The following is a 15,666-nucleotide window of genomic DNA, read 5'->3' as shown; positions in this document are numbered from 1 at the left end:
TCAGGGGGATGGGCTGGAGGAAAGTTGGGTTGGTCTTGAGTATGGGTTTGGGCTTCGGTTGGGGAACGGGTAATGCGTTTGGGACACGCTGCCCAACAAGGGCTGTGCTCTCATTTCACAGTGGAAGTGGCGAGACATGGCATGGCGAGGCATAGGTAGATAGATAGTACCAGACACTTTCGAGCCCGTGTACCATCCGACCAAAACAAAAAACCACACGAGGAACAAAAATTCTGGATAGTTTGAAACGGACCACGAAACATATTGTTCATATTGTTCCATATTGTTCCATATTGGTCAATGGCACAGCTAACTTAGCTGCCAAGTGCTGAACAAGGCTGAATTTGATACATCGCTCACCAAGCCACCAGCACTAACAAGCCCTTATCGTACAATTCTTGACCTTTTCCCTCTCAAATAACCTGGCCATCAAGAATGAGAAAGCAGAAATTCTGGCCCTGGCTCATCGTCCTCGCTCTCAGACGTCATTGTCCGGTCTGGAGGTTTTGGCCGAACGTTTGTGATTGGTAAGGATGTCGGTTTCGCGACGGAATCAGCCTCTCCGGCAAAAGGATCCAGCTCCGAAGAGGGTGGGCCTCGAGGCTGTGGCCGTAAGTGAACGCCGAGAGGGTCAAGCTCGACGCTGTCAAGAGGATCGACCTCTTCCTTCTGCTTGCCTTTATCGAGCGGATTTCCAAACTGACGCAATGTGTCTTCTAGACTCTGGTTGCTGCTTTCGCCTGGACTCCGTAATCTGCCCGGCGGAAGCATATTGTCCCGGAGTAGATCTGGAGGGTACTCATGACTCTGTGTCGTCTCATGGTCTTCAAGCTGATTGCGATCATTGAATCCGTTGACACTGTCACCGTCACTCAGTTGACCATCGGTGGTGGATGACGGGTTGGCGCTCCGCTGGAGCAAATCCCGTGCCTGCTGGAAAGCCGCAAGCTCAGCACCTATTGCGCAGGTGAGGAGGTTCCAGTGCTTGGATTCGGCCAGGTCAAGATCTTCCTCGAGAGATGAGATCAGGGTAGAGAGTTTTGTAAGGACCAATTGGATGGACGCCTCTTCAGCTGTTGTCGCCGGTACACTCTTCGCACCATCTGCTCCGTTCGGGGCGGCCCACTGGAGTTGCGAGTGAGACAGCTCCCGCGTCTGCGTCTTCAAATCCCGTTCAAACTCGCCAATACGTCTTACAATGTCGCGCCAAAGTCTCGATCCTTCTTCCAGAGCATTCCTCTCACTCTCTGCGCTCGCCTTTCTCTGACCCAGCAACTCCACTTCGTTTGTCCACTGCTCCTGTGCCATTTGCAGGGTCCGCCTCTCTGGCTTCAGGGCGTACATCCCTGGATCATGGCCGGAATTGAGACTCTGCTGGATCGGTGGTCTCCGCAGGAAAGATTTGACCTGAACCTCGCTCAGTGCCAGCGACTCCATGTAAGAGCTCAATTCCGAGTCCCTTGAGCTCTCGGTCTCGCGGAGCTGATTCACTAGGATCCTGTGCTTGGACTTGAGTTCCAGCAAGGCTGTCTCCAGATGTTGGATCTCCTGTTCCACGGCCTGAATCTCGGAGCGTAGACCGACAGGTCCTTCTTCATTTTTGATCTTGCGAATCTCATCCTCAAGGAGGTGTCTCCGGTTTCCTAGGTCCGAAGCCTGTTTCAGGGCGTTGTCTCTAGCCACAACTTCTCGGTCGATGAGGGACAATTCCCACTCCCTAAGGGCCGCGAATTCCCTCATGGACTTTTCCAACCCGCGACGTGCTCCTCGGAGCGTGATCTTTTTGGGCTTCGGCTGACGGATTGGTATGGTCCGCGGTCCTGGATCCGCTCCTGTTCTTGTAGACGTAGAGATGGATGGAGTGGGCGTGGGACTTCCCACGGAGGACGAATCTTCCAGGTCTGCGTTCACAACGCTAGCACCGAGCCCTTCTGACTGCGCATCGAGGAGGCTCTGAAAGGTCCGCTCGAGTGATTTGGCAGCTCTCTCGACCGGGAGGAAGGGATCGTTGTGGTGCACCAAGGACGAGCTCAGCTTCTGGGGTCTTTGAGAGGTCGGGGACACAGAAGTTTTTCGTTGCCGGTCGGACAATGGAGATGGGGTTGCTGCATCTCGTAGCAGAATGCGAGGGCGGACTGCGTCGGAGGAGCGCGACGAAGAGACTGAGACGTCATCCTCATACTGAGGAAGTGAACTCGCACTTCCCGGCGGGTGTGGGAAGATGCGTTCAATAAAGGACTTCCTCATGATTTGACAAGGGAGAGACCCGTGTTCGCCAGAGACGTCGCGAGCTGGAGAGAGAATGTCGCTGTCGCTGTTGGTGACGCTTCACAAGGGCGCACATAACGGAGGCAGAGAAGTCTTTGACATTCAAGCAGGCAGAACTGGCTTCCGTTTGCACAAACGCAGTGTGACACGATCATGTGTACACAACAGACACCAGGATGCCAGAACGAAGTCATGGGCCGCGAAACTTGCCGAAGTTGACCCAGACATCCCTATGCCGTCACATTCACACCGACGACAACCAGGCACCCAGGGCTGTTGCCTATGAATGACCAGGTTCATGCCTCCAGCGCCAGGTATATATACAATAGAAGAAGAGGACGGTTTATAGCCAGAAACTTAGACCAATTGCAGGTGTACAGCCTCATATCAACCATGGTAATATCTAGTATACTTGTTACACCACCCGTTTCGGCTTCAAGCATAATCCACACAAGTTGGTTGAATCCAAATATTCAATGATTGAGTCGACCACGAAGATCATAGCCCAACTGATAGTGCAGGCTTCTAAGACCATGAGTCATTGTTCGTACATAGGCTGACTGGTTACAAGTGCTGTGAAAGCATAGCCCTGAGAAGAGAATTGTGCAGCGTTGAACTGATGCTGGAGCTAGAGAAAGCGCGAATCATGGCACAGACCGAATCCAAGACAATGTTGATCCGTGTCATAGAGAAGGGATTCTCTTTCTCTGCGTCCTCCTAAGTGCTTTAGTGCTTTTGAAAGATCCAAAGTCCCGGGCTTTTTACACAGAGATTCTCAAAGCTTGATATACTGTCGACTCAGAAAGCTGGTGTCGACACTCTTCTTGACAACGGTACGATGGACGTATTGCGCGGCGGTGTTCGATAAAGGTGTTGGTTTTCCGCTCCGGCGCACCATGTAGCGGCGATGGTGATGGAGCCTACATCAACAGACGCCAGGCACCCAAAATGAGTGCCGCTGTACCTGTGCAGACGCCCCTATGTATTTGGTTAGCATCAATTCGCGACAATCTTCGGACCGATCGAATACTTACATGAGCCACTGAAGGGTCGAGAACTTGACCGCTTCAACTCTCTCGCGGAGACTGGCCACCTCTTGCTCAATTCGAGCTTCAGTCTCCTTGATGCGCATCTGCTGTCCGTTCGCTTCCTCCCGTATCCTCCCCTTTTCCAAGTTCAGGTCAAGGCGAACACTGGCTTGCGTCCGGCTGATCTCGTCTCGTAGTCTCGAGTTTAACTTGGCCAGATCGCTGGTTAAACGGTCATGACTCGATCGTGTTAATTGTGCTTCGGTGCTATCTGCGTTGGACAATTCACTCCTCAATTTGGCAAAATCGACCTTCTGCGTATATGTGCTTCTCTCCGCATCTTCCTTCAGCACCATGGTTCGAGTAAGGTTCTGAATCGACTCTTCTATCACGTCGTTGAGGACACGCATCATGGCCACCGCCTGCTCTTCTGTGAAGCCTTCGTCTTTCAATCTCTGCACAAATCGCAGCGTGTCAAAGTGGTGGGCTTTATGGTGCACAGGCGTCGTCGAGAACGCCCGACGTGCAGGTTTAAATGTAGCGGCATAAACCCCATTGTGTCGTATGGGAGCTGAATCTCGAGGGAGTGGTTGAACGTCCGTCCGGGGTCTCTTCCGTGATGGAGAAGGGTGCTTCCCGGTCAAGCTAGGAGCGGCATTGCTATGTATTGTCCGAGGCCTCGACACGGGCTTGAAGGAAGCAGTCTTCAACGTTTGTATTACCCAAGGTCGCCCAGAGACGGACTGCGGCGCTACCTGGACGAGCGAGGCGGAGGTCCAGGTCAGGCGCAAGAAACGAGGGAGTTCGGTCACAGGTTTGGAGCCTGCCATGGAAGGCATGGGGACTCGCAACGCTGCTTTTGCGAGCTCTGACTGCCAGAATACTTTCTCTCAGGTAAAATAGTTATCGCGCGGGTAGGGTAATTAGAAGGACGTTGTTGACAGAGACTGCGCATATGTCGGAGAGGGGAGAAAAGGCATCGCAGCGTATGGGGTTTTGTATGGTGCTGTGAGGCAAGCCTGGCCCGCCTGTTCCTGGATGGTTCAGCCAATCATAAGGAGCCTGATTCGGAGGATTCGCTCAACACAACTAAAGAGCCAGGATACATTTAGGTGCTGCCCAACTGCCTCTTCTCGATACAAGCTCTGATATATTCATCGATGTACACGACATTTAAGGCGCTACATATTTCTAAAGAGTCATCCGGATTTCGGGGACATTGCAAACAACTCCGTCTTTCCCTTCACCATAACTTTGCCAATATGGCCACCCAAACGCCAATCCTGGAATGTTTGCAGGCCATTCTGCTGTCATGGAGCCTATCGACTGGAGTGCCTTCATTAAACAATTGATAGGGTGTGGGAATGGAGCTCTGCTCGCTGTCTCAATGCCCGACATCGCGGCTGCAGGACCACCATGTCTATGTGACCCTGCGGGTGCTGTGAATAAGAATGGCTGAGGGCCATAGTTTGGTGGCATATGCCATCTGATTTGTGACTCCAGTCCACCTCTTCTTCCGCGGCGTTGAATTGCTAGGAGACCAGGGATGCCCTCAAGGTGACTTCAATCGACGCCGTTGTGCTCTATCGCTGTATGCGACCATAGACATATTCGCAACCGCAACATGCTGACCTGAAAGGAGCCAAAAGTCGATGCTCAGCACTATCTAGCAATTTCAGTCCGTGGCCTCCTATTTGCCTGTCCCTTGACAAACCAAAAGCCAAGTGTGCTTTCTGCATGGATGCCCTCTCGCATTCCAGCTTCTTCAAGGCCGTGGCCGTAATTGTAAGACGTCAAATATTGACGGGAAAGGCGAATGGGGCGAAAGAGAAGAGTGCGCCGTCAAACAAAACCTGGGACAAAAGGGGCATTCACAGCTCTCTCTGGCTCGCCTTGACCACACCCGCATCGGCAACTTTTTCATCCAACTCAACAACCTTGCCATTCGCTGCTGACGACTTCGAACTCTTCCAACCCAGCGCAGCCAGTCTCTCCGCCAGAATGGGATGACTGTAATGATAGCTCGCGTACATCCAGTCCGCATCCATAGTACTCAGATTTTGCACTTGCAACTTGATCAGACTCCTTGCCAATTCCTTCTCATATCCCAGTTTAGTGGCAAATGCGTCGGCTTCGAATTCAAATTTTCGAGAGAGAACGTTCATCAAAAGCTTCACCACGGCGTCCATTGGAGCAAGGGCGTCGGAGAACAAGATGAAACCAATGATGATGGGATGTGAGTCGTGGAAACCAAAAGAGGAGTAAAGCGAGTTGTTGTCGATGAAGACACTGAAAAGCGCAAAGATATAGAACATATGGAACTAGACACCAGTCAGCTGAGGGTTTGGGGAGGAAGCGACAAACATACCTGTGCGATGGCGAACAGTTTCGTAGTGTGTGACAAACTCCAATGTCCTAGCTCGTGACCTAGTACTGCCACTACTTCTTGCGGTTCGCTCTTTTCGATCAAGGTATCGTAAATAACTATGTGTTTCTTCCACGGAAGCCCAAAGAAGTAGGCATTGCTATGCGCACTCCGTTTGCTTCCATCAATGACGTACAGAGACTTCAGGGGGAACTTGAGCCGTTGCGCCAATGCCTCCACTCCAGACTTGAGTTCTCCAGGTTCGAGAGGAGATAGCTTGTTGAAAAGCGGGAGGATGAAGATCGGATAGATGGTGATCGCGAAGAGTTGCACGACAATCCCAAAGAGCCAGAGATAGTAGAAGAATCTTGTGCCCGTCACCTGGATGATCTTGAGAAAGGCACTGAGTAGCGGCGTCCCCAGTGCAACCATCAATGCCTGGCCTTTGAGCATATCCGTGATCCATAACTTGATAGTTTGTTTGTTGAAACCGAACTTCTCTTCTAAAACAAATGTGCTATAGTATGAAGGTGGAAGCGACAAGATCTGTGAGATGACATTGAAGGTCAAGAAGAAGAGTACCGAGTGGGAAATCTCGCCAGAGAAACGACTGGGAAAATAGCGGGCAAGCAAGAGACCTGTCAATGACCAGAGCTTCGGCAAGACATCGTATTGAATGAAGAGGACGTTTTGGATCTGGGAGTAGAGGCCGGAGATGAAGCCAAATTTCGCCTTTGCGCGACCGTATGCCTGGGGACAGCAGTCAGCGAACTTGAGCATGGAGACAAGATAGTCAAAGAGGCCGCGCATGTACCTGACTCTGGTCGAAGACATCCTGAGAGATTTCGTCTTCGAGCGTCTTCGGGGGCTTCGTCTTTTGCAGCACCTTATACTGCCTCAACGAGAGAAGACCTTCGAGCACATATTGACCCAGGGAGAATCCAAGAATCAGTTTCTTCCATGGGAATCCTGGGCGGTCAAGAAAGACCGCTAGGCGCTGTTGATAACACAAGGATTAGTGAGGGGGGATTAAGTGGCAGGGAAGGGGCATTGGACAAACGAACACGAGGGAAGTCGCCGAGGAGTTGGAGGAGAGAAGCCATTGTCCTCCTGCGGTTTAGTCAGGAGCAATGAAAGACGAATGCATGTAATGCGATTCGATATATGAACGCAAGTTGACACGCAGCGAGACAGGCAAACAGGCAAGGCAGGTCAAGTCGCACGAACATGTGTCTTCACCGAGGGCCTCGTTGGCTCAACTTGAACGGGAAAGTGCGGCGAGCATTCGGCGCAAATCACAACCTTGAGCAAGGCTGCATGCAGAAACTCTGGATCACTCTCTTTGTTTGTTCAGAGCAGCCCTACTCTGGACTGTGACTACAAGCCATTGTCGAGATCACAATGTGCCGAATCTGTGGCCGCGTGGTCAAATGCATCTTTGACAGTATGCCATCAAGGGTGAAGGTGCACCGGGTGCCGAGTCGAAGGTGAGCTCAACATGATCGCAACATCTTCTGTGACGAAGCACTAACTATTGCCAATCAAGAGCGTTCACTACAGTTAGACGGATACCTTCAAGGTCAATCACGAGCTTCTCCGGGGTTACATACGCTCCAAACTCAACATCTCTCCTTGCCCGTGCATTCAGCAACCTTTCACTCCGCACTTCAAGTGTATCACCTCTGAGATCATCTCCTTCGCCTTTAATCGCACCCTCATCGTTTTCATCACCGCTACAGTCGCAGCTGTCAAAGATTTTATGCCGTTCCTTCTCCACAACACCCACCCTCCTCGGTTATAGAAGGAGAAGCGACACATACAGTCCCTCAAGACGTGTCCAGAAACGTCGGCACGGCTATCTCTCGCGGCTGAGATCTAAAGGAGGACAGGAGGTTCTAAAACGGCGGAAGCTGAAGAGGAGGAGCGATCTGACTTGGTGAACTCTTGTCCAGGTATGTGGTGCCATAACGCGCAAGTTTGTTGAGCGAGCCAGCTCTGTGTGTATTTTTGCCGAGAGAGGCGAGATGCGAGGAAGCGGAATGAGAGGGAGCGAAATGAGAAAGACAATTCCAATCTAGGTGGTCAGATTACGTTCTCGACTTGGTATTGTGCTTAAGTCTGAGCTTCGAGTCTGGTGTTTGGCTCATAAGTCGAAAGCGTTGTCCATATAAATCAGACGAAAGAGCCGTGGAATGAGTTGTACACAGTAAATTCACAACTTATCAACTCTGTATTGGAGTACCCGAAAGTCGGCTTGTAAAGCTATTTTATTGTATGCACAAGTTTATTCTATATCAGAACCCCGTATTCATACCTCCGCTCCCTTTTGTGCCACCACACCGTCGCTCTTCAAGTGGGCGAAACTGCTTGCCTCGAACTTGGGTTCCTCTGCAACCTCGACCAGTTTACTCGCCTCGGTCTGCATGGGCGACAGCCCCCAGCGCTCAAACATATCCTTATCCTGCTCCCACCCGTTGCAATCCGTCGTCAACATCTTTTCGCCCGTGAAAATCGCGTTCGCGCCCGCCATGAAACACAGCATTTGCTCACTCTCAGGCATAGTGACCCTTCCGGCTGCAATACGAATGATGGTTCGCGGCATGACCAGGCGAGCGGTGGCAATACAACGGACCATGTCTTCCAATTTAACCGGTTCTTGGCCGAACATTGGCGTGCCTTTGATGGGCACCAGCTTGTTCACGGGGAAAGATTCAGGGTGTGCTGGGAGAGTGGCGAGGGTGTGGATCAAGCCAACATGGTCAGTTGCAGGCGTCTCTCCTAAACCGAGAATACCCCCACTGCAGACGTGTATGCCGGCTTCGCGTACATTTTCCAGTGTTTGCAATCGTTCGTCGTAAGAACGTGTGGTGATGACGTTGGGATAATGCTCTCGTGAGGTATCCAGGTTATGATTGTAAGCTGTTAAGCCGGCCTCCTTCAACTCACGAGCTTGTTGCTTGTCAAGCATGCCGAGGGTGACGCAGGCTTCCATACCCAGGGCCCGAACACCTTTGACCATTTCCACAATATTCTTCATTCCCCGAGTCCGACCACGCATGTCGCGCCAAGCAGCGCCCATGCAGAATCTGTTGGAGCCATTCGCTTTGGCGACTTTTGCTGCCTCAATGACGGAGTCGACCGCGGAGAGTCTGGTGGCTTGAAGGTTTGTCTTGTAGCGGGACGACTGGGCGCAGTACGAGCAGTCTTCTGTACACCCACCAGTCTTGATGTTCATGAGGGTGCATAGTTGGACAGCCGAGGGCTTGTGAAATCGACGGTGTACAGTGCCCTGCAAGTTCTCTTAGTAAGGGGAATTCTAGACAACGGATCCACGTACTGCGGCGAAGGCCAGTTCCATCAGAGGGGTCTGGTGAATCTGAGAAATCTCCTCTTTGGTCCAGTTGTTGCGCGGACCAGTGGCATTGACAGCTTGCTCGAATACCGACTGGCTTTGAGGCTGTGGTGGAGGATGGCTCTGGCTGAGACTGGCAGCGACTCGTGGGACATCATGCACGATGCTGTAGAAACGAGCTGAGGAGACTTTCTTCGTAGCTCTGCGAGCCACGCAGCGACTCATTGTTGCCAACTCCATCCTGCGATGCACACAACAGTAAACTGGATGGCAATGTTTCTGTTCGGGATGTTGAGCAGGATCGATATTAGCCCTCGCCGAGGGACGGAGCAGGAGCAATTCAGAAAGGGTTGATTGGTGGGGGAGGGGGACCTTGTCGGTGCAATTGTTGTGTCGGCTCGGCATTCAACAAACCCTGAGGATCCACCGCAGCCTTGTCCGATGTCCGGTGTCCGGTTCTCCGGGGTGAGTACCGAGTACAAGACTTGAGAGGCTCTTTAACCGCCATTCGTCATCACCATATACGACACTTATCTGAGAGAAAAAGAGAGAAATGCAAAGGTAGGAGCTGCTCATCTGAGTAGAGTACGGACTCGGAATGTAAAGTAGATGGACGTAGACGAGCTACATACTAGCGATGATTGGTAATGGATGAAGAAACGAGCTTGGTACTATCCCAAAATGGCCTCTTACATGCAGGTACAATACACTAACTTCATTTCTTGTAGAGAGAAAGAACATGCTCATTTCTATACATGGCTGCCAGGAAGACAGGGCCGTTTGGTGCTCCTCGAGGGCTGCCTGCAGAGCCCTCATGAAAACCTGTTGGGATCCATTTGTCAACCTACAGCTCTTTGGTATTGAGACGTCTGAAAGTGTGGACCCGACAATTTGATTGCCTGAACCCTCGTGGCTATGACTAGCCATGCTTTGGTCATTCTTGCAACTCCTCCGAAACCTTCTCTCAATCGGTTGACTAGGCAGATAAGCAAGGATACTCTGTTGGAAAGATGACTGTGTTGTCGTGTTCTGCGCAGAACCAGGAGGAACGGAATTGCAGCTTCGGAGATGAATCCCTATCTCAGTTCTTTGCGATTGGTGAGATGCCTGTTTGCATACCTCGTCACCAGGCAGCATCTGGCCCATGATCCAAGGACGAGGCATCTGAAGCCAAAATCAAATCCAGGGCTCGAAGACAACATTGCTGGAACGCTGCCGATTTCAGTGGGCGGCTCAGCTCGTGGCCACAGACATATGAAATTCGTAGAAGTAAAATGTTAGGATACTCCTTTCTTGGTGGTCAACAGGCTCAGCCTCGTCACATATAAGCGCCAGCAAGCCTGATATGCGGCAGAAGTCACAAAGGGGCTGTCCATTTAGTCACACTATATCTGCCTCCGAGATATTGTACTGACGTCAGCAAACCTGTGGAGTTGTCGTTTTCTGATTCGAAGGGTGGCAGCTGGACGTAGCGCTTGCGGAGATACAAAGGCCGAAAGAGATAGAAGCTCCAATTTCCTAGTCAGGGCGGGCTGACGTCGCCAGGATGCAACGAACTTGTTCTAGGCGGTTTAATCCATGCCAATTGGCAAGTCGACAAACCCAAATCTAATGCTGTCGAAGAATGCCGATACGTCCACGTGTAAAGGGGAATGGGCGGTTAAGGATCCTGGGATTCCTTGTGAAAAACAAATTGATTTGGAACACAGGCTCACCGAGAAGATATGGAACGGAGTGATGAGGGATTGTGGAAGGATTCATTCGGCGTCCACTCGCATGTTGGAGGGAGGAGAAAAGGTCTAGGCCATCACAAGACCGAGAGCTCATTGTAGCAGTTGCCTAGTGAGCGGAGAGACGACCTCGTAAAAGCCACAAGTCCAGAAGGGTTTGATCCCGCGATGACGACGTATCCAGCATTGACTTTCCGGGGCCAGACACTGGCTCAATGGAGCAGTTGGAGCCTTGGACTTCGCTGACGTACAAGCATGGAGAGAGGGCACCAAGGGTGTATATCTTTCGCAACGTAGCCCGTGAAGCATACCAATGACAGACGTCGCAATGCCACTTAAGAGTCTCTTAACGATATCCACATGTAGGCTTTCTGCAAGTCATGGGCTCAGCTCTCCACACCTCCAGCACTGCGCCTTACGAGTTATGCGAGTGTTCCCTCGAGGAGGCTGCAGCTCTGCATCTTGATTGGTCCACCTCCAGAGCCGCTTCTTCCGGAACCAGGGTAACGAACCCATGGTTCGTCGATCCAGCCGAGAAAGAGGTTGTAGTGGCAAGTGTTCAGAAAGCCCATCTTGCATCCTACACCAGTGGAGAGGAGCATGACATCTTTGTTCAAACGAAACACACAAATCAAGACCTTGACACGTTCAGCTCTTGAATTTGATCACAGATCTGCAGCGGCTTCCACGAGACCGGAATCCTCCCTCAGGCAGGCGACAGGCTGATTGGACGAAGTAGATATGACTATCTGAGACAACCGTAACTTGCTTCAATGCGCAATGTTCAGATTGGAGCCATTGGATGCCGAAGGAATTGCGCGCGCTCCGGTACGAGGTATTCGCACGGGACGGGATAGAAGAATTTGAGCTGACCAGTCAGTGAGTGGACGTGTTATAGCGCCCAACTGAGATCAATAACACGATCATTTGAGGGAGATGCCGCGCGCTCAAGGCTACAAAAGCTGACCAGTCAGCCTTCTTGTATGCTTCGAAGCTGGAACGAATCATCAACACGACCGAAAGTGTAGAGCAGCCAGCGAGCCTGGCAACAGTCCCGAGTAACTGGGACGGCCAGGTGGTCAGCGGCTTGACAGGGTAATAGATAAAATCGAGGCCCAGTGCAAGATGGAAGGAAGAGACCACTGACCTCCTCGTACTCTCTTTCCATCTTGACCTCCATTTCTTAGTGAGGCACAGTGGGCTTCCTGCAGAAGCACCGTCAACAACAAACTTCTACCACGGAACACGGCAGGCAAGCCTCAAGGCCATCTGGACTCTCAGCTCGGCCCTATCAAGTCACAACACAGCGAGCTGACCGCAAGACCACAACGCCGACCACTAGAATTGACGGGCGAGAAGACGCACAGGCAGAAAAACGAGAATCAAACATTCAGCTGGTCGGCTGCAGTCTTGCTGGCAAGTCACAGCTACAGGGAACCCCATCGAATCAGCATTGCTCCTCAGTGAAAGAGCTGGCTGAGTCGAGCACCAATCAACACCATCAACCCCTTCAACGCTACCAGTCGCTGGGCCTCCCCTTGTCGGACTCCACCCGCCCCGGCTCCACTTTTTGCCGCCGGGCGGCAACAGGGTACCTTCTCTCGCTGTTTTAACGCCCGCCCATATCGATCTGCCCACCCAGTGACGGGCCTCCCCATCTCTTTCATCTCTCTATCCAACCATTCCCACTTCTTGCGAACGGCCCACCTGGAGTCGGGTCAAGCGTCAAAACTGTCATCAGGCACCTCAAAGTCATCCACTCTCCTTGCCAAACAATCAACCCTCGCACCAACCCCTCCCGCGCCAGTCCCTCTCACGGATACCCTTCTGTTACGCGCCAACGAGACCTCCAGTCATAGCTCCTTCACTACCACCCAGCGAACAACAGGACTACTGCACCTGGGACACGCTCCGGTGACAGAGCTGGCCTCATCCTGGTCAGGATTTGTGTACCACTGCAAGAAGAGTTGGCGCTGCTGTGCAAGCTGCCCTCGCCCAGAAATAGATTGCCCTTTTTCTCCTCGTTGCCTGACCTGCTCGTCCCCGTGCGCCTCTCTCCCTCCCTTCTCTTCTTCACGGCACGATCCTCTCCTCCCTACGCTGGTGTCCGTCGGGCCCTCGACCGTCAACTACCTTTTCATTGCACGCCAGCATCAACCAGCAAGGGTTTCCACGACCGACTCTCTCGTTGTCGACGTCAAGATGCCCGCGGTAACCAGACCAGTCCTTCCTCCTCTTCAAACCCCCAAGACGGCCTCGTTCCCCTCCGAGATTGTTGCGACACCGATTTCATGCGTCTCCGCCGTGGTCAAGCAAGAGAATGCGAGTCTGAGCACTCCCATTACACCGCCCGTTGCCTACACCGAGTTCCTCAAGGCTCTGACTCCTGTCCTGGCCAGTCCTCCAGTGAGCAGCGGTCTGCAGAGGTCGTTGTCGGACGAGTCGACATGCACCAGACACTCCTTGATGTCCAACGCGTCTACCTCTTCCAGTCTTTTCTCCAGCAAAAGCGAAAGCCACAAGTCGCCATCCAGTTCCGTCCCACCGACTCCGTACGCTCGCAAAACTCCTACTCACTTGAGGCGGCTGCGGATTCCACATTCTCCAGCCTTTTCTCCATCCACCGCTGGGCCTTCTCCGCGGACCGCCATGAGCGGCATGAGTACTGGCGGCGTCTACTCTCCATTCTCGCCAGCTGACTGGAATTGTGAGAGCGCGACACGGCGGTATTTCGAGGCGCCAAGGAGTGCATGTCCAAAGTCGGTCAATGTCCGATCTGTTGTGACGAGGACAGTGACATACAAGCGGTCGCCGCCCCTCGACCCGGCGCCCAAGGGAAAGAAGCGCAAAACCGACGCCAGTGACATGCCGCCACCACCCTCCTCGAAAGACTTTGCTGGCATCAAGGCTATTGACTTCCCTTCAACTCTGATCGACTCACAAACAAGTGCCATCAGTTCCCCTTCTGCATCGGCCAGCCCTAGTCCGGCGGTGGTCAGTCCCCCCACGACTGCCGTCGCATAACGTGGTCATTCACACATCGGCCATGGGGTGATGGCACATTTAATGGAATTTCGCAGAGGTTTCACTGAAGACGCATTGATCTCTGTGACATCCTCCGAAAAAGGAATATCACGGGTTTTACGACATACTTTGCTATCGATTTTATTATACGTGATACCACACTACATGATTCTGCGAAGGTGCTCGGCGTTAAGAAACCGCAAACCAACGAACCGAACTCGAGGAGTTGAGACGAAACATTGAAGCACGCATTCGGTATCTTACAAGCAATGCACGAATGGGATATGGCAGGCTTTGCTGGGATTATTTTTACGAGACTTTCGATTCGGAAGGGTGGTTACGAGGCGGAACTCTGAAAAGCACTGAAGGATTTTTGGTGGGACACCCATTTTTGACTCCGCAGCCGGATTCTGCGGTCAGAGCAGGGCAAGGGCTCACAGAGATTCGCAAGAGTCTTGATGCGGAAGCCGAACAAGCCATGTTCTTTCCCGCACACTTGGGAAGCAAAACGCAAACCAACCAATAAATGAAACTATGTTGAAAAAGTTTACAGGACCGAGTCTATTGTTGTCGGCCAGTGCGCGTCCAGCATTGCGGCCTTCTGGGGGCCATGGACGCAAAATAGGCTTCGGGAGAAAACGTGGCATGAGGATCTCCAGCCGCCGCCAGTCATGACCGAGTGCTCGCAATATGAGTGGGCCACGACTGCTGCTCGATCACCGATCCACCTGGGCGGCTTGGGGTGTGGAAGCAGTTCGATTCGTTGAGGGTGGTTACGGGATTACGTAGGGAAAGCCTTGAGAAGAAGCAACTGGAGGGGCTATCGAGCTCTGTACGAGTATACTATGTATAACATCCATGAAATCCCTAGGTCAGAGTCAGCCAGAAAAAGGCCGTTTTCATATCCCCATTGGTAGGATAGCCGCGAGCCTCAACGGATGGTCGGCCAGTCGAGGGGGCGGTGATGAAAAGGGACTTTGTACCAAGAAGGGGATTCCTTGGACATGTCCGTCTGTACTTTTGTTTGTGAAGAAAAGTCCCCCACAAACCACACAAATCTAGACTGACAAAAGGGCCATTTTATCTATGACCTAGACAAGTGAACATGACTGCCTCGAGGATGCAAGGGAGATTCTCAGGGGTAATGGTCAACTGCAGAAGGAGAGATGGCTCGGAGCTCTATGCCACCTTGGGGTGTCCTTGGCCCAGCCCCTATGCAGGGGGCTGTTGATGAACAAGTATCTCGCCCGCAGACATCACAGCGGAAGGTACCTACAATAGTAGTGAAGAGCGAGCGAGCGACGGGGTCAATTATTAGGGGGGGACACGAATCTTTCCCTTTTCCTCCTGAGTCTGGAGATGCAGCAGGTAGGGGAGCGAGAAAAAGGAGGGAGGGGGGAATAACAAAAGCAGCGAGAAAAGAGACATCGGGTTTGGCGGCGGGCGCTGACATCACCCCCCCTTCCCTCCCATCTCTTACCTCTCTGGAGTAATAGTTGTTAGTGTGCCTCCTTTTGACTTTTTCTCGCCTGATTTGACTTTTTCGACTCTTCAAAATTGCCAACGCACCCTCCCTCTGTAAGGTGTGCCAGGGATCAACAAAAGTCAGTAGTACCCTACCCTTACCTACGAAGAAGAGAAGGACACGAGTAAAATTTCCAGACAAACTCCCAAGTTTCTTCTAGCGTGCTTCGAACCCGCGTCGATTGGATGGTGAGACACGGGAGGAGCCCGGCCGCCCCGCTGTTACCGCAACGCTGGAACTGCGCTAGTGGCAGGAGAATTGTTTATTCGTTCACAGTCCAGGAGTGGAGGAAGGCTTGTTTTCTGGGTCCGGCGCCTACTCGAGCGCTCGTGGCCTATCACTCCAAATTCCCCACCTGAACCTGATTTACACCG

At 52.3% G+C, this 15,666-nt stretch overlaps 4 protein-coding genes across 4 annotated transcripts; 1 reads left to right on the top strand and 3 right to left on the bottom strand.

Annotated features, from left to right (window-relative positions):
• Window positions 1-429: 429 nt before the first annotated feature.
• On the bottom strand, window positions 430-2,247 carry AYO21_06662 (hypothetical protein; the record flags this gene model as incomplete). The annotated part of the gene is made up of 1 exon (XM_022656621.1): window positions 430-2,247. One exon carries the CDS (start codon window positions 2,245-2,247, stop codon window positions 430-432), a length of 1,818 nt encoding a protein of 605 aa, XP_022511063.1.
• Window positions 2,248-3,043: 796 nt separating this feature from the next.
• AYO21_06661 (hypothetical protein) lies at window positions 3,044-4,135 on the bottom strand (the record flags this gene model as incomplete). The annotated part of the gene is made up of 2 exons (XM_022656620.1): window positions 3,044-3,188; window positions 3,303-4,135. The coding sequence occupies 2 exons, from the start codon at window positions 4,133-4,135 to the stop codon at window positions 3,044-3,046; spliced, it is 978 nt and encodes a 325-aa protein (XP_022511062.1).
• Window positions 4,136-5,167: 1,032 nt separating this feature from the next.
• AYO21_06660 (hypothetical protein) lies at window positions 5,168-9,238 on the bottom strand (the record flags this gene model as incomplete). The annotated part of the gene is made up of 5 exons (XM_022656619.1): window positions 5,168-5,617; window positions 5,665-6,411; window positions 6,476-6,658; window positions 7,976-8,950; window positions 8,999-9,238. The coding sequence occupies 5 exons, from the start codon at window positions 9,236-9,238 to the stop codon at window positions 5,168-5,170; spliced, it is 2,595 nt and encodes an 864-aa protein (XP_022511061.1).
• Window positions 9,239-12,945: 3,707 nt separating this feature from the next.
• Window positions 12,946-13,767, top strand: AYO21_06659 (hypothetical protein; the record flags this gene model as incomplete). The annotated part of the gene is made up of 1 exon (XM_022656618.1): window positions 12,946-13,767. The coding sequence occupies one exon, from the start codon at window positions 12,946-12,948 to the stop codon at window positions 13,765-13,767; it is 822 nt and encodes a 273-aa protein (XP_022511060.1).
• Between the last annotated feature and the right edge of the window lie 1,899 nt (window positions 13,768-15,666).

This window comes from Fonsecaea monophora (assembly GCF_001642475.1).
Source record: "Fonsecaea monophora strain CBS 269.37 chromosome Unknown Scaff47, whole genome shotgun sequence".
NCBI classification, from domain to species: Eukaryota; Fungi; Ascomycota; class Eurotiomycetes; order Chaetothyriales; family Herpotrichiellaceae; genus Fonsecaea; species Fonsecaea monophora.
Note: the sequence above shows the minus strand (reverse complement) of the source record. Positions and strands in the feature narration are given on the sequence as shown.